The sequence below is a fragment of the Alexandromys fortis genome, unplaced genomic scaffold (genome assembly GCF_014885135.2).
Source record: "Alexandromys fortis isolate MF-2015 unplaced genomic scaffold, M_Fortis_MF-2015_v1.1 scaffold_1, whole genome shotgun sequence".
In the NCBI taxonomy this organism is placed as follows: domain Eukaryota; kingdom Metazoa; phylum Chordata; class Mammalia; order Rodentia; family Cricetidae; genus Alexandromys; species Alexandromys fortis.
The window spans coordinates 30864223-30889769 of NW_026067927.1; the positions used below are offsets into that span (position 1 = coordinate 30864223).

At 44.2% G+C, this 25547-nt stretch overlaps 1 protein-coding gene and 1 non-coding gene across 6 annotated transcripts in view; one reads left to right on the forward strand and one right to left on the reverse strand.

The window, feature by feature from the left end:
- Positions 1-6491: 6491 nt before the first annotated feature.
- Positions 6492-25547, reverse strand: part of Rnf144b (ring finger protein 144B) — a 124613-nt gene continuing 105557 nt past the window's right edge. For 4 of the 5 annotated variants that reach the window (XM_050143751.1, XM_050143750.1, XM_050143749.1 and 1 more), the window contains exons 4-8: positions 24151-24211; positions 16623-16818; positions 14679-14823; positions 12006-12095; positions 6492-10603 (exon numbers count right to left, since the gene is read on the reverse strand). In XM_050143751.1, coding sequence (XP_049999708.1) covers positions 10463-10603; positions 12006-12095; positions 14679-14823; positions 16623-16818; positions 24151-24211 — 633 coding nt within the window. In that variant the 3' untranslated portion in view covers positions 6492-10462. The remainder of the gene's footprint in view (positions 10604-12005; positions 12096-14678; positions 14824-16622; positions 16819-24150; positions 24212-25547) is intronic. The other variant, XM_050143752.1, reaches the window with a different exon arrangement.
- On the forward strand, positions 18976-19095 carry LOC126503092 (small nucleolar RNA SNORA26). The gene has a single exon (XR_007592159.1). It is a non-coding gene; the product is annotated as a small nucleolar RNA SNORA26 (small nucleolar RNA).

The following is a 25547-nucleotide window of genomic DNA, read 5'->3' on the forward strand; positions in this document are numbered from 1 at the left end:
AGGCAAAATCAGACAAGTGTACCCACACACGGTGTGTTCGTGTGTATTCCTATGACTGACACACACACACACATACACGAGAGGAGGAGGGAAAAGAGAAGAGAAAAATACAATGAATTTTTTTTTCTTTCTGAGACAGGGTTTCTCTGTGTAGGTCTGGCTGTTCTGGAACTCACTCTGTAGACCAGGCTAGTCTTGAACTCAGAGATCCACCTGCCTCTGCCTCCTGAATTCTGGGATTAAAGCCATGTGCCACCACTGCCCAGTTTTAATGAAAAAGTTTTAAAGCTCTGGTTCTGTTGATGACATAGTCACCCAAATGTTAACATGGTTTTTTTTCATTGTCTTACACAGTTTTCCCAGGTCTCTCTATCTTACTTATTCTTACTTATAAATACCCAATCTTGGCTTGGCTTGTCTCTTGCCAGCTTTTCTTTAACTTTAAATTATCCCATCTACCTTTTGCCTCTGGGCTCTTCCCATTCTCTTACTTCTGTAAATCTTACTCTTACTCTGTGGATTGCTGTGAGACTGGGTAGCTGGTACCTGATGTCCTCCTTCTTGGCTACTTCCTCTCCCAGATTCTGCCTGCTAACCCCACCTATCCTTGCTCCTGCCTCACTATTGGCCATTCAGAGCTTTATTAGACCACGAGGTGTTTTAGGCAGGCAAAGAATCACAGCTTCACAGAGTTAAACAAATGCAGCGTTAAACAAAAGCAACACACCTTGAAACAATATTCCCCAATACCCTCACCTATGCTATTCCCAGCTTCCTTCCTTACAACGTAGGCGCACACTTCTGGCGATTCTGACACACTGTTGTAGGAATAACCTGCTAAAATGTGGCTTTCACACTATCCCCCTTCAACCTTAAACCCTCAGCCGATACAAATCATCAATGCTCAGACATCCAAACGTCTCTCTCTTCTCATTCTCCTCTGCCCTATAATTGTTTTGTTTCAGTGTCTCTGCGCTCAATGGCACCACGTCCCGAGCCACCGTGTTTTCCTCATGGCCACTCTCTGTAGCACGGCTACATCTGCACAGCTGTAATGGGAACACTTCAGCCAGGTCCCCATCCTCGGCCACGCACCTACCTGTGCGTTCACACAACGAGAGCCTGCCTGGTTATTCCAGCTCTCTTTAGATCAATGCATTGTTCTGCTCTACCAACCTAAGTCACTTGAGAGTACTAAGTAACTCGTTTCTTTTACTAGAGAGAGTGCGCTCAACTCAGGCTGAGTAACTTGAATGGCGACCTAATAGACTTGCCTTCAGTGAGCTTAGCTCCTCTAGAGGTGCCCAGGCACCCCAGGGGTACACTGGGAATGCTGGAAATAAAAGGTAAAGATGACAATGTATCTTTAAGAAGTTAATTTTACTTTAGGAACTCTAGACATTACCTTAAAAGTAAAGCCAAAATAATGTGGAGTAGATTTGCATTTAGAAGTGAATTTTAGCCGGGCGGTGGTGGCGCACGCCTTTAATCCCAGCACTCGGGAGGCAGAAGCAGGCAGATCTCTGTGAGTTCGAGACCAGCCTGGTCTACAGAGCTAGTTCCAGGACAGGCTCCAAAGCCACAGAGAAACCCTGTCTCGAAAAACCAAAAAAAAAAAAAAAAAGTGAATTTTAATTTTAATGATAAAATTTAATGATAAAATTCAAGCCGGGTTTAGTGATACACATTTGTAATCCCATCCCTTGTGAGGCAGAGGCAGGAGGATGTGATGCCTACACACATTCGAGGATAAAGTGAGTCCTAGGCCAGGTGGGGCTGCGGGTAAAACCTTGAGGAAACAACAGAGGCTAGCAAGACGGCTCAGAGGCAGTGGTTCTCAACCTTCCTAATGCTGCGACCCTTTAATACAGTTCCTCATATAGCGGTAACCCCCCCAACCATAAATTACTTCATTGCTACTTCATAACTATAATTTTGATACTATTATGAGCTGTAATATAAATATCTGATATGCAGGATGTTCAACCCCTGCGAAAGGGTCACTCGACCCCAGAGGGGTCACAATCCACACATCGAGAACTGACGGCTCAGACGGTAAGGCTGCATAAACCTAAGGAACTGAGTTCGAGTCCTAGAACCCATATCACTTTGGGAAAGAGAATGGATCCACACAGCTGTCCCCTTGCCTCCACACGCAGGCTATGGTGCAGGCGACGACACACACACACACACACACACACACTCGAACTCATGGAGATCTGCCTGCCTCTGCCTCCCAAGTGCTGGGATTAAAAATGTGTGCTATCACGCCTAATCCTTGTTTTGTTTTGTTTCTTTTTATTTGTTTGTTTGCTTTTTTTCTTGTTTTCAAGACAGGTTTTCTCAGTGTAGCTTTGACTGTCCTAGAACTTACTCTATGGACCAGGTTGGCCTCGAACTCACAGAGATTCCCACTGCCTCTGCTTTCCGAGTGCTGGTATTATAGGCATGCAGCACCACCACCAGGCTTATTTTTGTTTTTTTTCCACATAGTTTGAGGGAGCTAGAAATGTAATTTGTTTGCTTGCTGAGCATGCATGAGAACCTAGGTTCAATCCCCCACACTGCATAAGCTGGGCATGGTGGTGAACACCTTGTAACACCTCTAGCACTTGGGAGATGAAAATAGGGGGATCAGAAGTTCAAGGTCATCTTTGTCCATTGAGCAAATTTGAGGGTAGCATGGCTACATGATCAAAAAAAAAAAAAAAAGCTACTGTTTCAAAAAAAAATCCTTAGAATGATTTAAAACTTATGTTTTGCTCTTTACCTATCTACTACATTGTAATTGAACAAAATATTTTTTCTGGGAAATATTTATGAAAAGCAACATATAGGAACATTTCTTTTTTTTTTAATATTTATTTATTTATTCATTATGTGTACAATATTCTGTCTGTATGTCTGCAGGCCAGAAGAGGGCACCAGACCTCATTACAGATGGTTGTGAGCCACCATGTGGTGGCCGGGAATTGAACTCAGGACCTTTGGAAGAGCAGGCAGTGCTCTTAACCACTGAGCCATCTCTCCAGCCTGGAACATTTCTTTTTAAACTGTAAAGACAATATGTGTACAGAGAGGTTCTGTCCGTTCACAAACAGAAACTTCCAGTGTGTTTCAGGACCCACTGCCAACTTCTTCTAGGTGACTCCTTTTAGAACCATGTCTGGCTGTTGTGTGACAGAACTTTTTCTGGGGAGATGAAACCTGCACATCTCCTTACCCCAGACAGGGAACCGCCAACAGAACAAAGTTCGGATACCTCGGTCATGTTTGCACTTCCTCCATTAGAGGTCATGTTTGGGCATTTCTGGGTCGGGTGGTTTCCTTGTTGGTTAGTAATGGGGATAAGACATACACGGGGCATCAGCCGCACTGAGCAATACCCCAGTCTCTTAAGGATGTCTTACGGAGCTTACCTATGACCAAAGGCAGATATTAGGAGGCGGACTTCTAGCTCTACCTAAAAACAGAACCGGCCACTCTAGCTAATTCTCCCAGCTAACTCTCTCAATCCCCTTGCAGCTTATAGAAACACCTGTCTGCCACGACAGTCTGGATATTCTAGGGTTGTACTTTCCCAGACTTTTTGCAGCAAAGACTGGACATGGAATGTGATTCCATCCTAGGGGGAGGTAAAATGAGACCATCACAGGGTTTCTATTGTAGGACAACACCTGGTCCCCAGTACCATTCATTGGCCTGCCTCTGCCCTCAAGCATGTGAGGTTATGACATTGGGATTTATGACTTTCTGCTAAAGGAGTTCCCCTTGCAGGGTGGAATGTTTCAATCTCAAAGGGAACTGTCACACAACACCGGCTCAGCACGCACCCTCCACCAGACAGTGACATGTGCACAGGCCATGGTGGCTTCTCACTCCTTTTGCCTCCCTGATAAACACCACTTAGAAGCACCTTGACACTGAGGATTCCACCCAGTCTTCCCGACCTGACCAAATGACATGTACAATGAATAGTTGTCCCCAGACCACACCAGCAGTCCAGAGTGGAGCCAGGCTAAAGCTGAAACCTTCTCGTTTCAAGTAGACCTATCAGTCCCAATCCAACATCTCTTGCGTTGGCAGAGGACAGGGAAGACAAATATACTATGACATCATATTGTCCAGCCCTCTCCCAGTACCCATTCACACATCCCTGGTATGCCAAAGTCCTAGTGCCAAGCTGGAACTCAGAACGAACCAATCTGAAGCTAGCTAGGGCTCTGGGTGAACTTTAAAAATTTGTTTGCTCTTAAACAAATTGACTTAAGTCCATGCTAATCAATGATGGGTTTTATAACTCACCTCAAGGAAACCTAATGTTTATTCAAATGTGTGTGTTAGTATTAATGTCAGCCACCATTCACTCCCATCACCAAAGGAGGCATGTACCCTTGGATCATAGCAGGCCAATACAGAGAAGGAAGATGGACTTAGTTTCTTCATCAAGGGCCTGGTCTAACTTTAATTTTTTTAATTATTAAACAAACAAACAAACAAACAAAAAAGGGCACAGAGCAGTTTCATGGCTCTTGGGAAAGTTTGTCCTTGTTTCGTTGGGTGAAAGGAAATAGCTGGAACTAATCAGACTGGCCCTAAGATCAATAATGGGAAAGTTGAACAAGAGAAGTGTCCCCTCTGCGAGGGGGCCGAAGAATCTCACCATGACAGGCCTGTGGCCATGACTGCTAAGAGAATAATCAGAAACACAACAAGCTCATCCCAAAGCTGCCTTCCCAGAGCTCAGTGAGAGAGATCGCCAGGCAAGCAGAGGGCAGCCACTGGAGAGTATCTGGCATGTTTGTTTGACAACAGCCATCTGTGTGCCATCCCACCAAGACAGCCACCATTATGCCCAAGCTATCAGCTGGTTACCGGGCACGGAGAGAGAGAGCGCACTTATGTGAAGGCATTCTCATGGCGTTTGGTAGCAGGTTCTATAAAATACCCTTTTAATTCATGGCTTTTAGGGTAAGAAATTTCTTTATAGTAGGATGTGTTGAATTTAAGTTAAGTCCAATTTCCACTCAGGATGGATGTGAAAAGAGATTGCCCACAGTGATGTCGCGCTGGCTCAGGAGTGACAAGTTTGCTGTACTCAGAAGGGTTGAGGAATAGTTCTTGCTCCTCCCAATTCATGGCTGTGTATGCTAATCACTTGTTAGGTAGATATTAAGGTACTAGAATTAATCAACAAGGTAAATTGGTAAACAATTTATTGCAAGATTCTATTGCAATAAAACTGGTAATAGCTTGGGGAATAAAAGCAAAGAATAAGAACCAGTACAGCACTGTTAAAATTGAAAGGCACCAAGGCAGAAAATGGAATACCAAGTACAATTTCACACACATCAGAAAACCGCTCTGTGGGTCCATTAGAACGTTTCTAGTATCTGGAACTGTTAGCTGGTTTGTCTGATAACCAGCCACGCATACTCATTGAAACACAAATGGGTAATGCTTCCAGGAGAGGATTTGGGTCTGAGTTAACCATCTGTCTGAGTCTGGCATATAAATATGGAAAGGGAACTATGGGAATGTGTTTGCAGGAGAGAAGCAAGCACTCGCATTTGTATGTGGCCTTGGTCAGATACATGTGACCTTGTTATTTCTCTAACGAATCACCCTCCATCTCCTGTCCTTCTCAAGGTGAGGCTCAGGGGTGATGGGATGGGGGGTGGGCTTGATTTCATGGGCACTACTCTGAGAATGTTGTCACATACAGAAACTTTGACTATACCTTCATTATGTGTGTACATGTATATAAATACATATATAAAATCATACCTCCATCGATAGTTTGTGCACATATATATATTTGTGTATGTATGTGTGTGTGCATGTGTATACACACACAAAAAAAAATCAGGCATGGAAAGAGTACTATAATCCTTTCAGGAAGGCCTGTACTATTTTTCTGGTTGTCATTCAATATCTGACCCTTGGGTTAACAAGAACACCAGCCCATTGCTTTCTCTAAGAAATGGATATGGATCATCTCGTGGGATGATTCCTCAAGTTCTTTAAATAATTCATGTAAAAAATATAAAAGATTGTAAATCTTTAAAGTTATAGATTGTAAGAAACACATTTTTAATCTATCTAATCTAATCTAATCTAGAGTTGGGCGTGACTAGTGTTGGGCGTGATCTTTAGGGCTTAAAGCTAAAATAAATTCATTACCTACCAAGTGAAAATGATTGAATTGCAGGAAACCCTCATCATAATTCTTCTCCAGACTCACTAGAAGCACAGTTTACACTGCGGCGAGTTTGCTGCTGAGGGCACTGATTAAACTCGTGGTTTATAAAATGGTTCTTTCAATATTTCCTTGGGAATGCAAACTGAAACTTAGAAAATAGCAAGCTTACTTTGGAAATTCAATAAGGTTGGCATTCTAGGGGATGATTAAGAAAATTAAACAACTATAACCCCAAATGTTTTACATGGTCTTACTGCTTTTTCCCACACACACTGAATTATTTACAAAATGAAATTTTAAAAAATCAGTTTATTGCAAATGTTCGGGTATTACTGTAAGGGGAATATAACATCTAGCAAACAGGCAACATCAGTTCAAGAAAGTGAGTCTTCAGCCCTGTAGAGACACAAGGCCAAGTTGTTAACCAACTTCCGGACTCAACCTTAAGGGAATCCTGCCCTGAATACTAATCGAATGGAAATGACCATGACCATAAGCTAACACTCTCATGTAATCCCTTTCTTTAAATTCATAGCTAGGAAAGCCATCCTCCTAAGAGGCTTTGGGAAGGTCAGAACTGATCTTGGCATTTAGTCTAACCCTCGTTTTGACTGAACTCCACTTTGACACAAAGCCATGGTTTGTGGTGTGGCTGTTTAGTATGGCTAAAGATGGGATCTTGCTGATGTCTTCGCTGGTTGGAGACGACCCCTGTGTGCCGCGGATGTGAACCTGCTCGTGCAACATGAAGTCCGCATCGAGTGATGGCGTCGCCCTGCCCCTGTTTCTTCAAGAAACACAACACCAAGCATCACCTAGACAGAAATTCTGGTTGGTTTTCTGTAAATTCTGAGTCTGGGATTCCATAGTGATTTAGTCGGTTCCTAGAGACCAGGACTGAAAGTTGTGCAGAACAAAGGCTCACACGTTTGGTTTCCCACTCACATTTATTGAGGCTAAAGAGACCAAAACAGTTCATTTTCTTCCCAAAGAATTGAAAAAAATATATACAATACAACGGCAATTTAAGTAAGCACATGACGAAACTTCCTGGCCCATGAACCAACATGAGATGTGCTAGCCTGTAGATATCAATTGAGACAGCTTCACACAATGTCATTCCTCTCAGGCATCTCCGAACTGCATCGCACAGTCGCAAGTGTGTACACAGTTTCACATACATAAGAAGGCGTCTATCCATGGACAGGGAGACATGTTTTTTAGGAACGTGGGGCACAGACGGAGAAAGCAGCACATACTTGGTTACTGAGTAATTCTGAAGAGGATACTTGGCTTCCGAGAAAGAGTTTTGCACATCCAAAAATCAATGAGGAGTTTCCACTTGAATGAAGAGAATTGTTCGATGATGCTGACTACGAGAAAACTCACACGGAATTATTTGCTTTCCAAAGGCCACTTTCAAAGTACAGATTTCAAATCCAGAGCAAATACCCACGGCACGAACAAATAGCATGGCTAAGAGTCTAACACTTGCTCCCAGGCTCCTGTCTTCTCTAACAGATTCTAACGAGGGAAACCCCAGAAGTGGCAAGGTCTGGATCATGGACGGTTGTATCCAGTGAGATTTCTGGAAGGTGCAGACCTGGTGGGCTTCTAAATCTGTTTCAAATGAACTAGACAATTTTTGGACAGCCAAACACTTCTTTTAAAAATCTTCTAAATCAGAAGGAGGAAGCTGAGGGGCAGAGGAAGTAAACTCCCCAGAGGCCAACAACTCAAAGTGAAAACACCAGTCGCCCCCATGACAGTTGCCACCTCGTGTCTCTGTAAACAAAGTTGAGTTAGGCTGGCGTTGTGCCGTGGGATATGCCAGAGATATATACTCTCGGAGGTCTAGTTACCAAATTCTCGAGCAGATTCGGACACACTCTCTCTCACACGTCTCGCCCCATAAGGAAGGAGACACCATTATTCAGGCACTTCACAACATGAAAGAAAAAAAAATCCAGTTAGGTGAAATCAGTTTGACAAACAATCCCCCTCCCAGCCGAAAAAATGAAGCCAAAATAAAGTAAAAACTAAGGCTTTCATAAAACATTCTGGAAGGCAGTTTCCCTCAATTTTGCCAGGGAATTAGCACAGACATTCTTTTCCACCGCTACTCCAAACCTGCCAGCTCTTATTTCTGAGATAACAGCATTTCAGGTTACGTGAAATCTGCCCCAGTTAGAACCAAGCGAGCTCAGAGAATTAGCTAATGGTGGCTAGTGTTGTCGCTGCTGATATTCTTGCTACAAAAATACAATTTCAGCTGAGTTCCTGTAATCCCCTGAGCTGTAACAAAAGCCCCTCACCTCAAGGGAGGCAGCTGTCTCTGTCTGTGCAAGTTAACCACTCAGATAGATGTGCATTTATATTCGCACTAATATGAAATACCCTTTCAGAAGAGAGGTTTTTCTGCTGTCTGAAGTGCTTAGACATTCAGTGGAGAACCAAACAGGTTTATACAGAGAAATTTCTAATAAATGATCCAAATGATTTGGGCTTGTTGCCACTCCTAAGTTTTCCAGAGATCTATGTTTTATACAAACAGGAGAATAAAAAGTACACAGCTAATGAACGTACTGTACATACATCAGATATTAATATATGTGCATGAACTAAAGATCCCTGAACATACACATCCCCCTTAGGATACATTCCACGGCAGAGGCAAGGCATCAGTCTTTGATAACAGATCCAGGATAGCAGCAATTTAACAATCTAGTCACCAAGTTAGCGTGGAAAACAGACTAGGCCCTGACTAGTCTTGCTCTCAGAAGTCTCCGTCAACACGGAACACACACCGTTCTTAGGAAGCACCGGGCTGCACTGCTCAGGGCAGCTGTAAAATCCTGCCACTGGAGAGTATATGTTTGTCTTTTAAAAACCTATTTGCTGACGAATGGTATAATGGGCAGTATGAGTCACGGTGAGGTGACACAAATCCAAAGACTGAAGACACGTGAACTACTTCCACTTGGTTTCTCGAGGACACGGAAAGTACTCGGACTGTCTGAACAGCTCCCAGGAGAACGATTCTAAATTAGGCCCGGCAAAGAGCTGCTCTCACTGGGTCTGAGGGTATGGGAATGACCTGATCATCACTTTACAGACAGCACAAGGTCGCACGAGGCGTTGTTTTCAAAGATTTGTTTCTGAGCCTACCCTCCCAGCTAAGTTATGAACCTAACAACAAAAATTCACATGTGTACTAAGCAAAAGAAATATTTCCTTTATTCTGACAGCTAAATTTATTAGTCATAGAAAGGAACAAGGTCTTTGAGCTAATCTTGCTTTGTGTCATCTGTTGGATACCCCCATGCATGCCTAGGGGGAGCCACGTGGATTCTATGTGGGTGGATGGATGGGGTGTAGAGTGTACTGCTGATGGGCACTTTCCGGTCCAACTCCTAATCTGGTGGGAATATGACCACAGAGCCCAAGAAAGGACCCTGCTGTCTCCGACAAAGGCTTTGAAACCTTCCCCCCCACATCCCATATAAAATACTTTTATAGACCACAGCTGCGGACTGTGAGCGGCAAACTGGCTACTTTAGAAGAAGAATATCTGAATAGCAGACACTAAACTAGGCCATGTTGTTTTACAGGTTACAACCTTTTCCCAGGAAGGGACACCTCCCTCTGAACAGCAGTTTCTCCTGCCTGAAGGTGAGATCACACACAGAGAGAGCTATTATGTTTCTGCCAAGTCACTGTGGGAACACTGGAGAAGGGCTCGCAGTAGCGGCACGGGCATGCCAGGCAGCGCGTCGACTCCTGAGATAAGCAGCCGGCCCTACTGCTCAGAACTTCTTCACCGTGCAGTCTTAACCTTCCCCTCTGACTCTGGGCGTCTGCCATGTGTCTCACGGCAGTGGAATCAACACAGACTTTTGCTCAGCTTGCAATGCCGCCAAACACGGCAATGCCATTACTACGCTGGATATTCACCCGGGCTTCTTAGGTGTGGATAGAGGATGAGCAGCCTGGTGGGATCCTTTAGATGGCAAGACGGTGACAACAGCAAAGCTCCCAGCCTGCTCCACAGACACAGTCTGGACTGCGGGGCTGCTTCTCACTACACAGGAACTCTTGCACCCGGGACTTGGCCTTTTCCAATACCAAATGTTAGCAGGCAAGTTCAGAGTCTGGACACAGAGGCACTTCCAAAGTTTGGCAAGGAGAAGGAGGCAAGGTCGCTAAGTGGGCTTTATCGCTGCGCTGTCTCACGTAACCCAGATGTCTGTGCAGGTAGCTTTAGGTTGTGGATGGGTCGTGCTTTTTCTTCTTGCCTCGACAGGACTTGCAGACACAGCAGATAATACATGGAGAGGCCAGGAGCAGCAGGGGTGAGGTCACCAAGGCAATGACGCCTAAGCCCACAAGGATGCCCACTACCTGGAAATGGAAGAGAAAACCCTATTTCAGCAGTTACATCATCTTAAATGTGTACCTGCCCCCAGGTGTAATGGCCTTTATGGTGTGAATGCTTGCATCCCCCTTCCAAATGCCCGTATTGGAACCCTAATACTCAGTGTGATGGCATTCCGAGGGGGGAGCCCCTAGCTGCGACAGAGCCTGGGTGATACTAGGGAGCTCAAGAGCTCACCTCCATTCTCAGCTTTCTCCCATGGGAGAACCCAGCAAGGAAACTATCGTCTATGAGCCAGAAGGCATGCTGTGGATGTATCTCCTCATTGCCAACATGTCTAGACTTAGAATCATCTAAGATACACACTTATGGATGTGTCTGTGTGGGCATTTCCAGACAAGATTAACTGAGGAGGGAAGATGTGTGACGTCATCCCATGGGCTGGGCATCGGACTGAATAACAAAGAGGAAAAAAAGAAGAGAGCCTGACGAGTGGTAGTGCCCTCCTCTCCCTGATTCCTGCACATATCATGCGGAGAGATGGAGGCCCAGCCTCAAGCTTCTTACTGCCATGAACTCTGCCGTGTCCTCCCCACCATGATGGACTGTGTCCCCTCAAACCATGAGCCAAACTGAACTCTTGCTCCTTTAAGTCCTGAGACAAAAATCTAATGCAAGGACCCTCAGCAGAACCTGCCCGTGTTGATACCTGAACCTCAGATTTCCAGCATCCAGAACTAGGAAGAAGTAATCTTCATCACCCAGTCTACGATCACCTGTTAGGTGAATGACTAGGACACTGTCTCAGACATGTTCGGCGACGTTCTAAACTGGACACAAACTACAAAGCTACCAAGGACTAAACTGAGGTTGAGAACAAACAAGGCTAACTCGGCTTAGCCGTTAACTCCAAACCCTGTACTGTGGGTGTTGGCTTGTTCTCTATCGGGGCTTCCCCAACAGCCCCACAGGGACATTAATAATGATCGTTAGAATATAAGCATTGGTTTCCTCAAAGGGACCATAGCCTTTGATAAATACAAAACACTATTAAAAAACAAAGCACAGTTCTCTTTGAACTGCCACATAAACACACAATGGCATGTACAGAGGGATCTGAGGCCTGGCGGGGCCCACAGTATTGGAGAACTCTCTTCTGATGGCTGATGTGCTCTAAGTGCTTGTAGGAAACTCCTCCCATGTTTTTGCAAGAGCAAAGAACACGGATGTTAGTGCGGCTGGTCGCTCTAACGCTCGGCTCTCTGGTGCCTCTGTCCCTCAATAATCATGCCCTTGAATTAACTGCAGGCAGCTGCTCCGTCGTTCTCGCTCTCTTTCCTTGTACCAGAACCTCCCAGGAGGGCATGAGAAAGCAAGGAAGCCACATTAATTCCAATGCATCTCATGTTTCCTTAAGGAGGAGGGTACCTGTGTTCGGTTCCACATTACCGATGCTCTCGAGTGGCCGAGCTTATTCCTGCATGGTCCTTTGTCATAATGCCTAAGGAATATGTCATTCTGAAAAGAAAAAAAAGAAAAAGAGGAGTTTCAGTAACCACACAACGTGGACCTGAGAGGCAGATATGAAGTGCTATGAATGACTTCCACTAGGAATGCCGAACCGCCCTCTTCAGCAAGGTTTGCAGTTCTGTAACTCACCAAGGAGACAAATCATAATGAACTCTTAGCTGAAGCAACAGAAAAAGGGATGGCCCTGATGGACCACCTCCGACAAGTGACTGACAGCGAGCTCTAGCAGAGGTGTGCCATGGAGCATGAGAGCCGTAAACCAGGAGCGTGCCTGCTGTGAGAAATGCCACCATCTGACAGATGACGGGGAAGGGAAGCCGGCCACAAGAGCCTGAGAAAGTAATGAGCTACATGATGAAGCAGGGAAACAGGATCCTGAAGAGGAGAAAGCCAAAGACGTGGCTTTGCCCAGAGAGAGAACTCTGAGATGGATTTGGGGGGTAAAGATGGACTATAGTTTGGACATAATGAACTTGACATGCGGGCAATACATCCAAAGGCAGCCCATTACTTATACCCTGGTCGTTGAAGGAGAGACATGGATGTTAATATACATAAAATAGGGGCCCCAGATAACAGAACTCAGTGAGATTATCTAGAAGAGGAGCAGACTGAGAAGCAAGTTTGTTTAGAGAAAACACCCACAAATAGGTAAGGAGTCTAGAAAGGAAACTGAGGTACAGTCGGAGAGGCAAGGCCAAAAGAAATAGAAGAGGTGGCAACTTGCCAAGATGTCAAATCCAGCAGAGACCCTGGGAAAGCCAAGGATGTTGGATTTTACCAGTGAGAAATGTAAAACCTTGGAAAGAATGCAGTCATGATATGGCCACATGACCACATGACCACTTGCATGTCTTGGGCTGACTGGAGACAGGTGGATGTCAGCTGCAAGACACGATTGGGCTCTCTGGAAGTTTGGCTTCTGAACAGAGAGAAGACACAATCAGCTTGAGGAGGCTGGCTCCTCTCTAAGTAGCACACACAGGCAGACTGAAACGGCATAGGAGTAGACATTGAGGTCACAAGAAAGAGGAAAGAGAACTGAAGGGGACAGATTTGTGCAGCTCCGCCTCAGCCTCTGACATGGACCACATGAAGATGAACGCAGGAGAAAACTCGGTGCCCAGCATGCACAGTCTCTGTTTGGTGGCTGTCTCAGACTTGGGCTTTAGAAAACCCTCCTTTGTCCCAGGTTTTCAACCTACCCACAAACACACCAACACCGTGCGGCATAACATACTGCCCTGCAGAAAAGCATCTCTACCACAAGCCAAGACCCTCATCTAAAACAGAGGAAGCAAGATCATGAGACACGGCGGCAGAAAAGCATGCATAACATCTGATGCCCATGTGTGCAGACATCTAACATCTGCCCCATGTCATCTCGGGGGCCACACAGTACAAGTGTCTGAACACAGTATTCTCCACAACGCCATCCCTCGCACACACTCTGGCCAAAGGATGGAGCTCTGCTGCACACACTGAGTCCCTTACATTCCTACTCAGCTCCTTGTGAAGACACCCAGTTTATGGACTGGGGACACCGAGGAGAGAACCCTAGGATCTGTTTTTCATGTGAAAACCATGTTAAATACCACACACACTTGTCATCTACAGGACTATGTGGAAGTGAAGTTACTCACAGTGGAAGGCACTTGTGAGCTGTTTAAAGTCTTTCATCTACAACATCCACCCTCAAGGCTGCAATCTAATGTACTTCCTTAAAAAAGACAAAGCTCACTGGGGTGCTGGTGGCGCATGCCATTAATCCCAGCACTCAGGAGGCAGAGACAGGTGGATCTAGGGGAGTTCGAGGTCAGCCTGGTCTACAGAGTGAGTTCCAGGATAGCCAGGACAGGGCTACAGAGAGAAATCCTGTCTTGAACAACCAAAAAAGGAAGAAAGGAAGGAAGGAAGGAAGGAAGGAAGGAAGGAAGGAAGGAAGGAAGGAAGGTCGGTCAGAGATGTTTCCTCAAGAAAGAAAGAAAGAAAGAAAGAAAGAAAGAAAGAAAGAAAGAAAGAAAGAAAGAAAGAAAGAAAGGAAAAGAAAAGAGAAAAGAAGATCACAGAGATGTTTCCTCACAATGTCCCAAACAGTTTATCTAATTTTCAACTGAAGTGCCAGTAGGCTTTCCATTAATGACACCTTTATTCCTGGTGCTGCTTAGGGACACCACAACACTGAGTAAACCACTAGCTCAATGGAACCCAACTGCAGAGCAAAACCAAGGACTGAGGAAAAGACACCAGTGTACGTGTGTGCTGTTTTATGTCACTTGAAGCAAGCTACTCATCAGAGGAGGGAGTCCCAGTTGAGAAAAAAGCCTTCATAAGATCCAGCTATAGGCAAGCCTGTGGGGCACTTCCTTAATCAGTGATTGATAGGGGAAGGATCAATCCATTGTGCGTGGTGCCATCCCTGGGCTGGTGGTCCTGGGGTATATAAGCAAGCAGGCTGAACAAGCCATGAGGAGCAAGTCAGTAAACAGCCTCCCTCTATGGCCTCTGCATCAGCTCGTGCCTCCAGGTCCAGCAAAGGGAAATGCTCAGCCTCTTCCAAGGAGAACTTACATCCAGGTTCTGCAGACAGTACCAGCAAAATGTGTGCTTGCAGTTCTTGCACATCATCTGAGCGCAGCCTTCATTGCGTTCGATGTATATGCGGCAAACGGGGCATTGCTTAATAGGGGCATCTGCCTCTGTCCCAAAGAGCGCCCTAAAACAAAACAGACGAGACGTGTTCAGTCAGTGGTCACTCACCTGATGTTCAGGGCTGTTAGAAGGATGGTTAATACATGCTGCTTGCTGTGTTTAATTCACTTCCAAAGAAAGGGGTGGGAGGGAAAATGGGAGACATGGATTATTAGTTGTTCAGATAGCTCAATAAGAAAGAATTTATTTATTTTGGCTCCTAATGAATTATATAATTACACTTTCCACAGCTGCCTGACTTTATTGCTTTGCCAAATTGAGCCTTCATTCCCGGATCACACAGTCTCTGAGTAAGAAGTACACGGAGAGTTAAGACTGGTAAGAACTCTGGATCCAAACAGGATGCAGTCTATATAACGACCCGTTCATGAAATAAGAGGAAGGGGTGGGATACAGTTAGCGGAACTCAAAGAGATGCCAACAATTTCGAAAAGACCTCCAAGTTGACAAAGAGGCCAGTATGTAACCACAGCAGAAGGGGACACAGGACTTCAGCGGTTCAGGATGAGCTATGAGGGTCAGAGTGTGGCATTACACTCCACTGACTGTGTATCAAAACCAACACACAGAGACATCACAGTTTACAAAGTGTTGTCAAACCTATGGTGGACACAGTATCTCTATTTTAATATTCTCCTTTGGGTTGGTGAGACAGTTCTGCGGGGAAAGGCATTTGCTGCTAAGCCTGATGACCTGAGTTCAATCCCTGGTACCCACATGGTAAAAGGGAAACTCTCACAAGTTGTCCTCTGACCTTCACACATGATGGCACAGGTCCACACATGTGTACACACACACACACACACACACACATACACACACACACGGTAAATAAATGTAACAAAAATTTTAATGCCCCCTTTTCTCAATGGGGATACAGACTCATAAGAGACTGAGTGTCTTATATGAGGCCACCTGGATGCCACGAACAGTGTCAGAACTCAAGTCACTCTCCCCTCCTCTAAGCCCTTTAAGCTTACTCGGGGAGCTAACTACTATGGAAGGCACTGCTTTAAATCTGTTAGGGATGGCACATAGCAACACATGCATCAAAGTTCTCTTTCTTCTGTGCTTGATTTGCTATCCAAGCACAGCACCACAGCCAGGCAGCATGACTCTTCCTGAAGACCGGTTCTGCACAGTCTGAGGGCACTGGGTGACTAAGCCAACTGGCTGGGAACACTGGTGTTTTGTTCTTGCTCGTGCAGAACAGCCATAGCCTCAAGCAGAGCATGGGATCCAACACAAAGGTCTCTCACTTGCGCCCGGCTGCTGCCATAAAAACCCGCCATACAGAAAGGCACCCGCTGCTTGAATTGCTTCTCAACATAAAATCTGAGTCCTGACACCACCTTTACATAGCATAAAGCATTAGGCACAAATTCTCTTCCTGTATTTTCTAAGCACTTAGGAAGACAGTCTATCTGTCTATGTGCTCAGGTAAGATCATATCTCTCTTATTTTGTAAACAGGAAGAATGGGCTACCCCAGTGATGGGTAAACATGGTTTTGTCCAAAGCCCTAACTTTCTGCTGAAACCTTCATAGTGAGGAACCTCTCTACCCAAAGGGAGTGAACTAAAACAAATTCAACATGCCTGGAAGGTCCCCTTAGGCTAACGAGCTAGAGTCCCTTTTAGACATACTGTTCCGGGTAGTGTCTGTTACCGCCTTACTAATTCTTCTCAGGATATTTCTTCAGTGAGTGTCTAAAAGCCATTGGGCTCGAACTCTTTCCCAAAGCCATTGATGTGGAGTTTGAAAAGAACACAAGGAATTATCCCGAAGATACTTCATCCCTTACCCATGCTCTGCCACAATAGGCTGATCTCTACAGGAGGACTCCCCGTGCCAAGCATCCTTGCAACATGAGCAGAATTTCAGGTGGCAAGAAGGACACTCCACCATCACAGGCTTCCCTGGGTCTCCTGCTGCAATGTGGCACACTGTCTGGCAGTCTGTAACAGGACACCATGTTCGGAGGGGGTCCATGTGAACCTCTGAAACATAAAGGAGGAAATTGTGATGGGCTGGCTCCGGTCCAAGCATTGAGCTTTCTCCCCTTCATTATCTTTTTAAATGAGCAAGATATATAGCATAGTATCAGCAAGGGAGTGGCCATGTCCATGACTGACAATCTTCATAATGGATCCAAGTTCACCACCTACCATCCAGAGCACAGGGTCATCCCTGCCACATTCTCGAGGTAGGAACTAACAGAGCAAGTCACCATTTCCTTTATTAATAATAATAGGTACACTACGGTCTTTAACCAAAAACTACAACTTGCCTTTGAGCACTCAAAATGCACAAAACCTCAAGTCTCTTTAGGTGTGAGAAGTCCTTCTGAATATGTGTTGCTTTTATTGGTTAATAAAGAAGCTGCTTTTGGCCAATGGCTTAACAGAATATACCAGGCTGTAAGAGATATCTAGAGAGAGAGTAGGCGGAGTCAGAGAGAAGCCATGGAGCCACCCACAGGAGACAGATGCACCAATAGAAATGGGTTAATTTAAGGTATAAGAGCTAGCTAGCAATATGCTTAAATAATTGACCAAGTAGTGATTTAAATATAATATAGTTTCTGTGTGGTTATTTCAAGTCAGGGCAGTCAGGAAATGAACTAGCGGCCTCTGTCAACACTCTTCTATAATGAACTAGGTACCATCCTGAAGGAAAAGATGATGTGCAGAGCATCAGAGCAAGAGAACAAAGGTATTCTACACAAAAGAACGGTGCTTAGGGCTCTGAGATACAGCTCATACAGGAGGGAATTGGAACACAGGATTCATATAGTTTAGGATCAAACAGTACCCAGTGTGGAATATAGCTTGGAAGTCAGATTTAAGCAGCTCGCTGTCTTACCAGTGGACAAATTAGGGACTATTTATGAAGTTCCCACAGGCTCTTAAAACAAACAGGACTTTCTCAGACTATAAAATGATAGTCAGTCATATGGCAGTGGTTAGATCCATGAGACACACAGGAGAAAGGGGGAGAGTGGTGGGTGGATAGCCTGCATCTATTTAAGTATTTATAAGTCTCTTTTGTTTTCCCATTTCTCACCCATTAACAGAATCCATTTCTCTTCATGTAATATGTCTTGTGACGAGACATATGAGGCTACTCGGAGGGAGCAGTAGCCTTTCTTTCTCTGAATGGATGTACTTTACAAATTTATTATTAATCATAATTCTCTCTTGAACCTCTGAGGTTAACTCCACTCCATTATAATTACTCTAATCAGCGGTAACAATTGGAGAAGTCACGACATGTTCCTATCAACTTACTGTTCCAGGCATCCAAAGTGGTACAATGAAAGAAGAAATGATAAATGAGAGATCAATTACAGATTCTGATAAATTGCTACAAAGTAGCTTAGAACCCAGGGCCGCTGCTGCCCCTGGTCCAACACAAACACCAGGAAAGCATCTGAGCCACAGAAAATAGGAATCTGGCTTTTCCACCATCATGACAGGACAAGAGGACCAGATACAATAGCATGGGGGTGGGGCAAGGATGGAGGCATTATGGCTCTCTCCAGGGATGCGTAGGAGATGCAGCCTTAGGTGAGTCTGTTGTATTAATACCATGGTGAACTCAGACCAGCAAAATGGCAAGACAATACTAGGTGGTACAACCTTCATGGGCCACCGTCATAGAGAAGTCCATCAGTGGCTGAAATGCTATCTGTGGTCATGTTTGTACTTCCTCCACTAGAAGTCCTGTTTGGGCATGTCTGGGTTGAACGACTTACTTGTTGGTTAGTCATGGGGATGAGACATACACTGGGCCTGCACTGAGCTATACCCCAGTCGTCTTAAGGATGCCTTAAAGAGCTTAACTATGACCAAAGGCAGATATCCAGAGATGGATCTCTAGCTCTACCTAAAAAGGGAACCAGACACCCTAGCCAGTTCTCCCAGCTAACTCTCACAATCCCCTTGCAGCTTACAGAAACACCTGTCTGCCCATTTTCTTCTTATTTATGCCATAACTGAGGCTCAACCTTCTCCTTAATTTGACTTTGAGTCATCGCCCCTCATCATTAAAAAACCGAATGTTAGGCATGTTGAACTCCCACTTAGTTCAACAAACGACTGATTTCAAGTACTTGTTAGGGACTGGGGCATATCAAATGCAAAAATAAACATTTCTTGCCCTTTTAAGGTTGCGGCGGTACTTTAAAAGGCTAACACAGAAGAGTAAAGGAACTCTCCATGAAACCCAGAGGAAACTGTACACTTCCTCTTTGGATACTATTTGGAGTCACAGATGAACAAAAAGAAAAAAGAAAAGACTCAATGTGCTCAGAAATCTCACAGCATGAAGATCACTGTATGTAAGGAAAGAGATATTTAAAACAATATCGCATCTAAGAGCAAAAGGCTAGCAATGCAAACAACTGGGAGTACATCTCACAAGACAACAAAAACGAAATTGTTAATAAACACCTGTGGGCAGGAGGGAATATAGGGAACTTAATAGCTGCTTACAGACAGCCCTTTATGCTTTCTTTCTATATATCCAGACTATATTTCCACACATCCCTAATACAATTTCCTGTTTTAATCAAGTCTAACATCAGAAGGCAAAACTGGTTTCTTTTCATCACAGACCAAGCAGATAGCACACGCTGAGATGAAACATGAGGAGATTAAGCCAGAAAGGGCAAGGGCACTATAGAAATACAGGGTTTTGAAAAACAAGTCCCTTAGATAGGAAGGTGCAGCCAACCTGCATGTGGAGACACAGGGGGAGATGTTTCTATCCAGATGTTAGGACTAAGCTTCTGTACTTAAAGGAAACACAGCCTCATGGGCCCTGGCAGCTCGCAAGCCAACTGCATCTCTCCGCAGATCCAGGGTGAGTGGTACCACACTGGCAGCTTGAAATCAGCCATTGCACCTTGAAGCTGGCAAGCATGACCAGCTAAAGGGGCACAGAACGGAAGATAAGCTGAGATAAACACAGCGGTGCACAAAACCTACGTCACTCAGCACAAAGTCGTGGAGCACTGAGCAGGAAGGTGAGGAGCAGAATTTGCATAAAAGGAAGAGAAGCCGGAACGCAACAGTGGCCAATGGTTTCTACTTCCTGGTCATCCTTGATACAGACAGACACGTTCACCTGTAGTGAAACCCATACGTGCACACACCTCTCAGGTGGTGTTTGGTTGTATATACTAACTTGGCATTCATGAACCGCTTGCTGCACATCTTCCTCGGCTCCTCAACCTCAGGGAAGCACTGGGTCCCCTGCCCTGCAGTCCAGACTGTTTCTTCCATTTAGGATGGAAGTACATCGAAAGGAGATGCTTCTGGAACCCCCTGAAGGGCTTTAAGCACCTCTCCTGCTCTCAGTCAGAGGGGTACACTCTGTGCACTCTGGTCGACCTCAGTAATCCGAGGCCTTTCCTCCACTACACACAGGTGGTCAGAAGAAAAGGGCAGAGATGAGACACCTGCAAATTCAGTCACTCCTGTGAGTCTCCACCTACTGCTCAGCACCCCTAATTCGGTGACATGACTAAAGCCTAGAGGAATGTCCATCCACATAGCAGGGCACCTGAGGAACAAGACTGCACCATTTGTGCATAAGAGGACTGCTTCAAGGGACACTTTTCCCACACAGACACTTGAACAGGACCTAAGAGGCTTATAAGCACCGCCCCAGCCATTCACTCTGCTTGCTAAAGAAGTGGTGGGGTCATCATCTTTCTAAACCATTGAAGGTCACATTAAAGAGTAGTCTGGTAGAAAAAGAGCAATCTAGTCAGACTCCTGAAAGGCCTCCCACTTTTATTTCTGTGTTAAAGTAAAGTAGGGGTTAAGGAAGAACGGAGCATCCAAGATAGGAAGTGGCTCCGGAACACAGAAATGGACTAGACAGAGCTTTGTCTCTAGCAACCCAACAGCCATGCCCAAGACCTCTACAGATGCACATGGAAGACATTTTGGAAGGACAAGAAAAAGCGGTTTGGTGTCTCTGGGTTGGGCAACCACAAGGCCAGTTAAGCACAAGGTTTGTCTCCCCAGTCTCCAGTCTTAGTTCAGGGAAAGGCCCCGCAGCATGAGAGCCCATTTTCTGCTCTTTTAACGGGATAATTACTAGTTTGGTTAGAATTACTAGAGGAAAACTTTTGAGACTGCTACACTGGAGAACCATTTGATATTGTCCACATTATTAGTCCTGCCTACATCGTTATTTTTAACTGTACATTTTTAATAATCGCATTTGAGCCCTTCTGGTTGGAATCATGAACAAGCCGCAAAACGGCAAGTGGTTTTGATCCGCTTCTGAAGTTTACCTAAATGATGCGTATGTGAAGGTTTACCCACCCGAGGAATCAGCAGCCACATTCTACAAAAACAGAAGCCAGTCAGAGTGGAAGGCGACTGAAGTTGGCTGGGGGGATCCAGATGCACAAGAACACAGGGTCCCACCACTTAGGACAGCGACTGTGTAACCCAACACTTCTCTTCCCTTAACATGAGGTGGTCATGATTAACATCACTCTCCATAGCACTGCCCACACACTGACTGCACACAGCACGCTCTCCACAGCCAAAGTCAGATTCTTCAGTCACACCTCCCCTCTTCTGGATTTTGAGTAACACTGAATTCTTTGATGTGTACTTTTTACTGTGATGGTTTTCATGTAAGGGACTGAGAAAGCCATTTAATGGGTTGTAAGCGTGCATGCGTGTGCATGAATACAAGCATTCCTCCAGGTACAGGCACCCAAACCATAAGAAGCTCAAGTTCTTTACATAAAATGGCATGGTATTTGCATGCTTTCAGTCATCCCCAGCTTCCTTAAGACACTGACTGCGATGTAAATGCTATATGGATAATTGTTATATTACTTTGGGAATAATGAAAAATGGGTCTACATAGTTAGTGCAGAAGCAGTTTTTAAAAAAATATTTTTGATCCAAAGTTAGTTAAATCTGTGGCTGGTGTGAGATGTATTTCTTATTCTGGATTACTGATAACTGGAAAAGTACAGTAACCTCCACAAGGCAGGCTCCGCCATAATGTAAGTGATTTGCACCCATGTGAAACTGGAAGTCTATTTTGTAAGACTCACGTACAATATTCGCAAGGACACTTCAAATGACATGAACTCCCTCCCTTGGCTTCTTCCCATCTGAGGTCCTATCTCCCTGCTCACGTTCAGCTGTGTGCCTTTTTTTCCTTTCCCCTGTGAGGAAAGAGCACATAGAAGAAACGGCCATGCACGTCAGTCAACGGGCCTGCGTGCACCCTGTCTGAGCCTGCCTCTGGCAACCCAGGATAAGAAATAGATTTTAGAGTCAGCCCTCCATAGCTGCAGGCTCTGCGTGCATAGGTTCAGCCACCCAGCATCCTGCAGTGAGCACTACTGCTCATATTCCCGAGGATTTCGTGTGTACAATTGTGCCCGCTCCTCTCCTACATCAGCCCTCTCTCTTCAAACTTAAGACCACAGGCAAGATGGTTCATTGGGCAAACTTGCTATGCAGTGCCTGATGTCCTGAATCTAATCCCTGGAGCGCACGGACGGGAGAAGGCGTTTACCTCTGACTTCCATACATACCTTGGCATGTATGTTTCTCCCCTCATATCATACATATACAACACAATAAATACATGAATTGAAAAGACATGCAAATAGGAGGGAGGTTGGTGGGGAAAGGGGGCTCAGTGGAGAAATGAGTGGTTAGGAGAGGACAATGGGGGTATTATCAAATTCTGTTATATAAATTATGGAATTGTAAACAAATAATCTTTTAAGTTTATAAACCTAGAATATAAGAATTTAGATAAAAGCAGCCCAGCCCAATGGTGACCTTGAAACATCCTGGTGAACAAGACGTCCTCTACAAGGGCATGATTTAAAAGGGTTTAGTCATGACATACTTCATTGGAGAGGCAAATTTATAGACTTTGAACTTCAATTTACTTCCTCATAAGAGAGCTGGTGACTGAAGTAAAGACCCGTGGCTATTTATCTGAAGACTACTTGTCCCTGCAGTTGTCCAAAACAAGAAATGCTATTTCAAACTTCTCTGCTTCTGTATTCGGACAATGATTAGGAAATTGAATCAGCCTGGGACGTGAAAACTGCCACGAGATCTAAGAACCATATCTGACCCGGATGACTAGTTTCAGTTCTCAAAACCCAAACCCAACCAAGCTCAGCACTGGGGGAGGAAGTGAAAGGGGAAGAGAAAAAAACAAAACAAAACTGAATCTTCAACCCTTGTTTCTCTTCCATGACAACCAGTGGCATTTCACAGGTGGCATATACAATTTGCTTTTATTCTGCTATCACTTGCTCAACCAACAAGAGTGGTTTTTCTGTCATCCTCTGCCACGGAGTCTACTCTAAAAGAGACAGCACAGGAATTATTATTATTGTGGGAAACACCACACACCCAATTTAATTTAATAATCAGTTGAAGTAAATCAAGCCATATTAATTTCTATGACCCGATGCATTTTTAATTATGCTGAAATTAATTTGTCTTTGATATCCTAAAGAAGAGGAGTCTTCTGCAGGTAGTTAAAATGCCATTAAACTAAAGTAATCAGAATTAGCATCTGCTATAGTCAATAACGGTCCATATAGAAAGAGTAGCCACCATCAAACTGACTGCTCTCAAGAGTGTTGGAAGGACTCAAAGATTTTCAAATTTGGAATAACATCGAAAGTCATTTATTCTAACACTACTATAAGACCCACAAAAGTTTGCATAACTCAAGTTTGGTGAGTTTCAGACGAGCCCCTAAGTTACAGTTGGCTAGCCAAAAGAAATCACAATATTAGATATATGTAATTGCTGCTTGTCTCTTTAATATGACCATGTTGGACATCCTACCACAGTGAGCCATGATCTCCTCAAAAGTAGTACCAAAAGGATGGACAAAGGCCACTTTCTCATGAGGACCAATAACACTGTTTCAACTGGTTATTGTTCTAAGATGATCTTCAAGAGTGAGAAAAACAGTGAGAAGACTATTTTAAGAGAAATTTTCCTTCGTGTTATTATTATGAAACCATTTTACTTTTGCAATACCTTTCTGGACACAGCCCAAATCAAAAACACAAAACAACCAACACAACGAAACCATTTCCTGCTAGTCTGATTTTTTGTTTGCTTTTTTTTTTTTCCTCCTGGCTGTGAGAGTTAAAATTACATGTGGCGATTACTGCTTTACACCTTTTGTAGCCCATTGTGGTTCTGTTGACAGCCCACAGTGCTTTAATCTTGCAGGCAAGCTCCTATAAAGAAGATCTGGGTAAAAACCACATCCCCCACTAGGATAAGCAGAAGAATATGTACCTCGTTCAAACTTTAACCTCTGGTAAAGTTGATACTCGGCCACGGGCACCAAACAGGCGATCTGAAATCAGAGACGTTGGAGAGAGATGAGATTTTGGTCAGCGGAGGGTCCTACATCCCCAGCCCTTTCTGATACGTTTCTCTGACTTTGCCTCTATACCCCCTCTCCCAGTTGCCTGGAAACCATTGTCCCTACTTGTTCATACAGGAAGTAACACAAGCAGCAATTCACAAGCCATCCCCCTCCTCTTGCCAAGGTTAGGCACCACTGCTCAAGCCGTGAGGAATAAAACTCCCTGTTTTTCTCCATTCCTTGCCTTGGTTGGCAGCTACTAACCAAGGTTTGTTATCTGGGGCTTTCTCGTTGTTTGTGGACAGAAATGAAAGAAGCTCTTTCCTTCTTTACATTTACTGGAAAAGAGACTTTCCAAACACCATAGCTGTAGCTTTGGATCTTTAAACACTCAGGTCAAGTAGACAGCAACTCAGGTCAAAAGACGCAAACTTTGTACATAGAAATGGTACGCTCTGAATGGTACAAACTTTTCTACTGGCAAAATTCCCTTCACTTATACCACACTGACATATTGTGCAATGGCAACAAGGCAATATCTTATGACATTGCTTGTGACTAGACTCCCATTTCTACTTTGGACAGCAGAATGAACCAAGGGCTTCCCAGTAAACAACGATGATTCATGCTGACAGCGACACTGTTAAACACAGTAAACATCTTAAAATTATATTTCAAATTCAGGAAAAGCTTACTGCTCTTATAAATTGGAATTCTAAAAATATTAGCTACATTGATGGCAATGTATAACTATGTTGATGTTGCCAAATTACAAATGAGAAACAAGGATTTGAGATCAGCCTCCCAGGAATTCAACAAGTTAATCATGGGCTCTACTCTTTCTTAGCCTTGATAATTCTAGTATTAAACTACGAAGCTACTATATGTATGAATTATTATATATACATCATGCATATATGAACTATAGATATAATTTTGTTACAAAATACACTTAAATGAAAACATTTTTTACAATTGACAAAACAAAGCCTGCTTTGAGAAAACTACAATAAGATGGTGATGCAAATATAATTGTATTTAATGATACAATATTTTTTGAAATGTTCATTTGTTCTTTTTTTAAATTTTTTTATATTTATTCATTTATTTATTTATTTATTATGGATACAATATTCTGTCTGTGTGTATGCCTGCAGGCCAGAAGAGGGCACCAGACCCCATTACAGATGGTTGTGAGCCACCATGTGGTTGCTGGGAATTGAACTCAGGACCTTTGGAAGAGCAGGCAATGCTCTTAACCACTGAGCCATCTCTCCAGCCCCGATACAATATATTTTATAAGTACATTTATAATAAAATTATG